This window comes from Bos javanicus, chromosome X (assembly GCF_032452875.1).
Source record: "Bos javanicus breed banteng chromosome X, ARS-OSU_banteng_1.0, whole genome shotgun sequence".
Classification (NCBI taxonomy): domain Eukaryota; kingdom Metazoa; phylum Chordata; class Mammalia; order Artiodactyla; family Bovidae; genus Bos; species Bos javanicus.
In genome coordinates, this window is record NC_083897.1 from 99,533,950 (window position 1) to 99,542,098 (window position 8,149).

The 8,149-nt window shown below is 44.5% G+C and overlaps 1 protein-coding gene across 1 annotated transcript; it reads right to left on the bottom strand.

Moving 5' to 3' along the window:
• Nucleotides 1–603: 603 nt before the first annotated feature.
• LOC133243432 (zinc finger X-linked protein ZXDB-like) lies at nt 604–5,262 on the bottom strand. Its single transcript, XM_061410346.1, has one exon. It carries the CDS (start codon nt 5,188–5,190, stop codon nt 2,746–2,748), a length of 2,445 nt encoding a protein of 814 aa, XP_061266330.1. The 5' UTR covers nt 5,191–5,262; the 3' UTR covers nt 604–2,745.
• Nucleotides 5,263–8,149: the final 2,887 nt, after the last annotated feature.

The following is an 8,149-nucleotide window of genomic DNA, read 5'->3' on the forward strand; positions in this document are numbered from 1 at the left end:
TTATAGATATTCACAAACAGGGAATTAATCAATGTTTTATCTGGAATCAAGGAATAGTCATAAATACCCTTCTTTTATTTTTCCTGGATAGGAATATGAAGTATTTGATCCAGAGAAAAATGACCCTTATATTCTATCAAGTTTCACTTCTATTACTCAAGGCTTTCAATTATGTAATACTATAGTGAGATCAAGGTAAAAATGTCAAGATAAAAGTATTTCAACTCATGGTGAACACCCTGGGGATGCAAAGCTTTCTATAAAGTATTTTGTTATTAGGATTTCAATTGGCAAAATTTTAATAGATCAAAGACTGAAAAAGCACAAAAAGCAAATGAGATAATATTAAATCATACCCCACTATTCTCTTCTGAATGGCAAATTTATGCCAACACTAACAAAAACATAACCATTATGCTTGTAGTGATACTTCTGACTGTAGTTTCATGCTATTTTCACTGTCAGCTTGGAAAAAAGGTATTGAGTGAGAAATCTTTTCAACAAATTGACTGAAAGAAATCATGTGGGCCCATAAATACAAGATTTTTATCTTCAAGAAAAATAGAGCCTGTCCTTTGACAATGCAACAGAATATAACAAAAGCATATTTTAAGATAATTTTTAATGAGGGATAAAAGAAACAAAATGACAGGATTTTAAAATATCTTTATGATTATATATATTAACAGATGCTTAAGACCTTCCTCTTGGACTTAAGTGATGACAACACATTTCTAAAATGGGCTTAAATTTTTTGAAAGTGCTGAGGGAGAACTGTTAAACGGTTAGAAACAATTACACTCTGACCATTTCTTTGGAGTACAAATTGATGCATACTTTTTGCTTTTTCACTGAATGAGTACAACCAATTTAAAAATTAGACAGCACAGATGCATTTCAAGATGGCAAATTATAAAGTGCACTGCCAAAGTGCTACAGTAATTGTTATCGACAAACGTACATACAAACAGTACTGGATTAGAATGCTTCAGAGCAATAGTGTTTGCTAGCAGAATTACACAGTAAAAAAAAAAAATAGAAAAATAAAAAACTACATGTCTCACTAAAACCTTACATAAAATATGCCCATTATTATTTGATTCATATACAAACACTCTGACCTCTAATTCCAGAAAATAATTTCTTAATTCAGACTTGCAGTAAATATTGGGACTGAAAAATGGGCCATGTCCTGAATGGTTGAGAGATGGTGACCATGAAAAAAACTTACCTAATTCAAAAAAACAGAGATCATGGCAAGGAATGTAGTGCACATGTGAGAGAATAGAGAGGGAGCAGAGCTGGCAGAAGATAACAGACATCAATTATGGTGGAACAGAACAAGTGGTTATAAACAAAAGTTACCATGAAACTCTGAAGAGTAGAATGAAAGTTGATGTGCATACATACATACACACACATAGACACACACACACACACACAGACATGAGTTAGGTAAATATTAATATGACTTATAGTTGCAACTTTGCCACAATTATCTCAAAATATTGTGAGGATCAAATATAACAGTTGTAAAAGTGCTACATAAACTATAAAATTCTATGCTCAGGTAAGACAGATAATATTTACTCAAAATGCAAAGTAAATCTCTCATTCCAACTCTGGAAGAAGGCAAACAATGAACTCTCTGGAGCACAGAGGGAAGAAAATCTTACTCTGGTCCATTTCCAGATTTTCTTGGAACCACAGGCTTTCTCGTCACTCTACAAGACAGCTTTGAAGGCAGAGCAAAGACACTGTCCTGGTCTATTGAACAGGTTGGCAAACTCACAGAATTGTGTTGTAAAAATTCCTTAATCTGTGGGAGACAGAGATTTCCTTTTCTGTTTGTTAACCTGCATCAAACATCATTGCCTGAACAAGCATGATGTTAAATTATGCTAATTGTTTCTCTTTGAAGAAGGGAATGAGAGGGCAGAAAAGGTCATAAAATTTCACTAAAGCATGCCAAAGTACAAAACATTTTCCCTCCAAACCTAACTAATAGGATAGAAAAGGAAGTCTACAATGCATCAGGTATGTGTAAATTACAATGAAGTCATGACACCTAGGGAAATAAGGGTTAGTAAGAGAAAATGACTTATTTAAGGCCACTTTTTCAACACCACAAAGTCAATATTTCTGACTCTGGGTCATATCAAACACTTGGCACTTTCGCCAACACAGCCTTCCATCAAAAAAAAAAAAAAAAGAGGCTAGAAAGATAAAAATGTAAAAAGAGCTAACCCAGACTTTCAGCTTTCTTTTTAAAGCACTACCACTAGATTTTAGAGATATTTTGGCACTGCAAAAATTTTCCACTAAAATTTTAAAGTTAAACACCAGTTCTATGCATTCAGATCATTAACTCTCAGTGCACTTTTCCTTACATTAGCAGCATATGCAGTTGTTAATCATTGTAAAAGGTCCTAAAATTTTCAAGAAAGAGCACAAACTCAAGAAAATAGAGCTAAAATGACCACATGAACAATCTATTCAAACCACCTCATCTCATAAATAAGGAAATTAAGGCTCAGATAGGATAAGTGACTTGTTCAAGGTCACACAACCCGCAAGTTCCAGACCCAAGACCAGGATTTAAATCTCCAAACTTGCAGCCCAGGGCTCTGTTTTCCTTCAGACCTATAAGAAATGACTGTATTTAAGCATTCAGTCCAGAATATTCTCAAAATTGAGTGTCATCAATAAAAGTAAGCCATGTGGCAGGAATGAACAGAATTTAGTTCATACCAAAAATGAGCTGCCAGTCACTGTGATAAGATCTGTTTCTTTCTGAGACCCATGGTTTCCTGCTGGATTGGAGAATCCAAACTGGGTTTCTTCCTCCTGTGCAAAGAAGTCAGAGTCAGGATGTACATTCCATTCCGTTTTGGTTGGTGGCAGTAGTTCTGAGACACTGTTTTCACAAAGGGTGCTTGAAGGAGTCAGAGCATCTGTGTCTACTGTTAGCTTACTGCTAGGGATCAAAGCTTGGGGCTCTTGACTCGAGTTTTTCAAAGCCAAAGAGCTCAGAGATGCCAACGGCCCCGCACTTAGACTTGAGACATCATCCATATCTAAGGGACCCTGCTGAAAACCTGCTGCTGTCGTTCCAAAGAAGAGTGAGGTATCCAAACTTTGAGGAAGGTCACTGGTGGCCATCAAGGCCTGAGGGTCCACTGCCTGCCCTAAGGAATTATTATTATTAGCAGGGAGGTTTCCTGCCAGAGTTGAGTTCACAGAAGCCACATCAATAGTCAAGATCCCAGAGTTCACCAATGCCGTGTCCAGTACTGCAGCAGAACTATTATTACCAGGCACATCAGAGAAGAGAGACACAAGCTCAGCATCACTGAGGTCACTCTGCCCCTGGCTGGTAAGTTCACTGCTGGGTGTAAGAGAATTTGCAGCTTCCAGCTGAGCTAAGAGATCCTGGCGCAGGTTGTGCCTTTTGGCCATGTGGGTCTTCATGCTGTGCTTGGATGTGAAGAGTTTATTACAAGTGGCGACTGGGCATCGGCTTTTCCAAGTGTCCACATCCTGCAAGTGTTTCTTGGAGTGGATGTAGAGACTACTGCGAGCAGAGAACCTGGCACAGCAACCTTCCACCGGGCACACAAAAGGCTTCGTGCCCAGGTGGGTTATGCTGTGGCCTTTTAGATGTTCAGCCCTTGTGAAAGATTTCCCACACCCTTCCACCGGGCACATGAACCTCCGGTCATCGTCGTGCTTCCGTTTGTGCCTTAGGAGTTTGGACATGCTAGTGAAGTTCCAGCCACAGCCCTCAAAGTCACAAAGGAACGGTCTCTCACCAGTGTGGCTCCGAAGGTGAATTTTCAGCCTGCAAGCCTTGTCATACTGTTTACTGCAGCCAGGAAAGGAACAGGAAAAGAGTTCCTGTTCCCTGAAGTGGGCGCGGTTATGGGAAAACAGGGCACTCACTGTGATAAATGTCTTCTTGCAGCCGGAAAACGCACACTGGTAGGGCCTCTCAGGCTCGAAGTGGCTGCGCTGGTGGGCGCTGAGCTTGGCCTGCGTGGGGAAGGTCTCCTCACACACCTCACATTTGAATGAGTTCTCCTGCTCGTGGCCCTTCATGTGTGCTTTGAGGTTATACACGGTGGTGAAGCTCTTGCCACAGCCCTCTGCTGGGCAGCCGAAGGGCCTCAGTTTGTCGTGTGACTGCAGATGCCTCTTGAGCTTGTAGGAGGTGGTGAAGGTCCACCCACAACCACCCAGGGGGCACTTGAAGGGCCGCTGGCCCTGGCTGCTGCTGTGTGTCAGCAGGTGCACCTTCAGCTGGTGCTTCTTTGCAAAGGTTTGTCCGCACTGCACCTCAGGACACAGGTACAGCAACACGCCCTGGCCTGGGCCTGGCGGCCCGCGGGGGCTCTCAACAGCCGCCGGGCCCTCCTCCTCCTCCTTGGGAGCTGGGGCAGGCGCAGGTTCTGCCCGCTCCGCCAGCAGGAGGTCGGGCGGCAGCTCGGGACAATCTCCAGACTCCGCGGCGTGTGGGATCCCAGCTTGCGGGGCGACCAGACCCCTGGGCTGCGGGGCAGGGGCGACCCCAGGCGCCCAGGCGGGCGATGGGGGCGTGGCCAGAGTGAGAATGCCATTCTCCAAGCTCAACAGTAGGTTTTGGTTGTGAATGGTGACAGTGCCTGCGAAGGCCGTGGCAGGGCCCAGGCCTGGAGCGGGGATCGGGGCCAAGGCCGGGACTGGGGCGGGGATAGCCGACAGGCAGCTGGGGCCCAGCGCAGGGCGGCCCTCGGGGTTCGCGCCGCTTTCGCCCCCCAGGAGCCTTGGGCCCAGCCCGGCCTCCTCCCTCCACACGGGCCCTGTGGCCTGGCCAGCGCCCGCGGTTTCTACGTCTCCACCCACCGGGTCCAGCAGCACCAGGAAGAAGTCATCGCCGCCGCTCCCGCCGCCGCTGCCACAGCCGGTAGCGTGATCGGGCCTCAGCGCCAAAGGGCTCGGGCCCGGGCCTGGGCACGAGGAAGCCGCGCTGGCCTCCTCACGCCGCCGCCCGGGCCCGCCATCTTGAGGGCCACGGAGCAGCAGGAGGCGGCGCGCCGGGGCCTGACCGGCCCGCAAGTTAGCACCTCCGCGGATCCGGCCGCCACCCTCGGGGCTGCCAGCCCCGCCGGTTTGTCGCGTCCCGCGAGCCGGGAGCAGCCTCGGGATTTCCATCTCTTCGTCTGTGAAGCTCTCCTGGAACCAGAGCCGCGGAGGAGGTGCGACCCCGCCCCCTGCCGCGGGCCCGAACACGTTCCTGAAAGGGAAAAAAAAAAATGTACTGCGCAGAAACAGGCCCTATCAGATATTAAAACGTGTTGAACGCCACCGTGATTTAAATATTCTTGTAAGGGTCTCTAGAACAGAATAAAACGCCCAGGGGCAGAGCCTCGTATACATAAACAAGTTCCACTGTTAATATTAGTAGGAAATCAAGGAGGTTTTCAGAGATACAAGGGAAATGGCAGTTCACTTCAGTAAAAAGTGCTGGAATGACTACCTTAGGTATCTATCTACTAAATGACAATATAAACTGGAACCTCACGGTATGTACCAAAATAAACACATACACCCCAGTCCCTCCCAGTGCTAAGCATGGTAGTTAGCACTTACCATGTGTTAAACACTGTGTATTGGATGGATGGCTGGCTGGATTGATAGGTGACAGAAAATTCCTGAGAGAATACACTATGGAAAAGGATGTCTTTTTAAAAATTTTCCTGGAAACTTCCATATTCAGAACTGTCTTGAGCAATGTCCTCAGGAAAATTTGTCTCATCGTTAAATTTTTCGTCCTGCTGTTGCAGAGACTATAATGAGTAAGAGATGGGGTCAAAGCAGATTAGCACTGTTGAGCCTAGAAATGCAAGGCCTGGAGGATGAAGTAGTTTATATTGAAATCTGGAAGACCAAACCTCCTCCTGGGTTCTCCCTATAAGGTGCACAACATAAACCAACTCTTCGCTCTTCCAGCTGTGGGTACACCATGGTAAATTTCATGTCCAATCTCACAGCATGATGAGTGCATTCCTAAGCTTACTCTAGATTCTCCAGTACGTGGAGGTCTCTGGACAGCAATATTGGTGAAATGTGATAAGGTTAAACCCTAAGTTACTGTAGTGGACTGTCCTGAGAAAAAGGCACAGATGCCTTTTGCCTGACCAGTAGCCTCGGTGTGCCTGCTTGCAATTAAGTATGGTGGCCTAGTCTCACTGTAATGGATTTGGCCTGTGATGCCTAATGATCTTATCAATGTTGATGATGATCCTCCAATTTGTCAGAGTTGGGAACTGATATAAATATAGGGTGAATTATCTGGCAAGAGAAAGGTTTCAAGTGCTGACTATATTATGGGATACCTATAGTTTAAATGGGCTTCCCTGGTGGCTCAGTGGTAAAGAATATGCCGGCCAATGCAGAAGACGCGGGTCCATCCCTGGGTCAAGAAGATTCCCTGGAGAAGGAAATGGCAACCCTCTCCAGTACTCTTACCTGAGAAGTCCCATAGTCAGAGGAGCCTTGCCGGCTACAGTCCATGGTGTCCGAAAAGAGTCAGACGTGTCTTAGTGACTAAGCGACAGTTTAAATAATCCCTTCTTTCCCCTCTTTTAATAATGGACAACTGCTGATCTCTTGATTAAAAGATCAAGTTTTTAATCCACAACAATTCAAACCTCATCAAAATTTCTACATCACACATTTTTCTTTCTATTAAATTTTTGGAGGAAACTTTTTTTTTTTTTTTTAATCTGAGGCACAGTTCAGTTCAGTTCGGTCGCTCAGTCGTGTCCAACTCTTTTCGACTCCATGGACTGCAGCACGCCAGGCCTCCCTGTCCATCGCCAACTCCCAGAGTTTACAAAAACTCATGTCCATTGAGTCAGTGATGCCATCCAACACTCTCATCCTCTGATGTCCACTTCTCTTCCCACTTTCAGTCTTTACCAGCATCAGGGTCTTTTCAAACGAGTCAGTTCTTGGCATTAGGTGGCCAAAGTATTGGAGTTTCAATTTCAACATCAGTCCTTTCAATGAATATTCAGGACTGATTTCCTTTAGGATGCACTAGTTGGATATCCTTGCAGCCCAAGGGACTCTCAAGAGTCTTCTCCAACACCACAGTTCAAAAGCATCAATTCTTCAGCACTCAGCTTTCCTAATATTCAAACTCTCATGTCCATACATGACAACAGGAAAAACCATAGCTTTGACCAGAAAGACCTCTGTTGGCAAAATAATGTCTCTGTTTGTTTTTTTTTTTTTTAGATGTGTTGCATTTTTAAATTAATTTATTTTAATTGGAAACTAATTACTTCACAATATTGTAGTGGGTTTTGCCATATATTTGACATGAATCAGCCATGGGTATATATGTGTTCCCCATCCTGAACCCCCCTCCCACCTCCCTCCCCAGGGTTATCCCAGTGCACCAGCCCTAGCACCCTGTCTCATGCATCGAACCTGGACTGGTGATCTATTTCACATATGATAATAAACATGTTTTAATGTTGTTCTCTCAAATCATCTCACCCTCGCCTTCTCCCATAGAGTCCAAAAGTCCATTCTTTACATCTATGTCTCTTTTGCTGTCTCGCATGTAGAGTCATCGTTACTATCTTTCTAAATTCCATATATATGCATTAATGTACTGTATTGGTGTTTTTCTTTCTGACTTACTTCAGTCTGTATAATAGGCTCCAGTTTCACCCACCTCATTAGAACTGTTTCAAATGCATTCTTTTTAATAGCTGAGTAATATTCCATTGTGTATATGTACTACGACTTTCTTATCCATTCATCTGCTGATGGACATCTAGGTCGCTTCCATGTCCTTGTCATTGTAAACAGTGCTGTGATGAACAATGGGGTACACATGTCTCTTTCAATTCTGGTTTCCTTGGTGTGTATGCCCAGCAGTGGGATTCCTGGGTCTTATGGCAGTTCTATTTCCAGTTTTTTAGAGAATCTCCACACTGTTCTCCAGAGTGGCTGTACTAGTTTTCATTCCCACCAACAGTGTAAGAGGGTTCCCTTTTCTCTGCACCCTCTCCAGCATTTATTGTTTGTAGACTTTTTGATAGCACCCATTCTGACCGGTGTGAGATGGTACCTCATTGTGGTTTTGATTTGCATT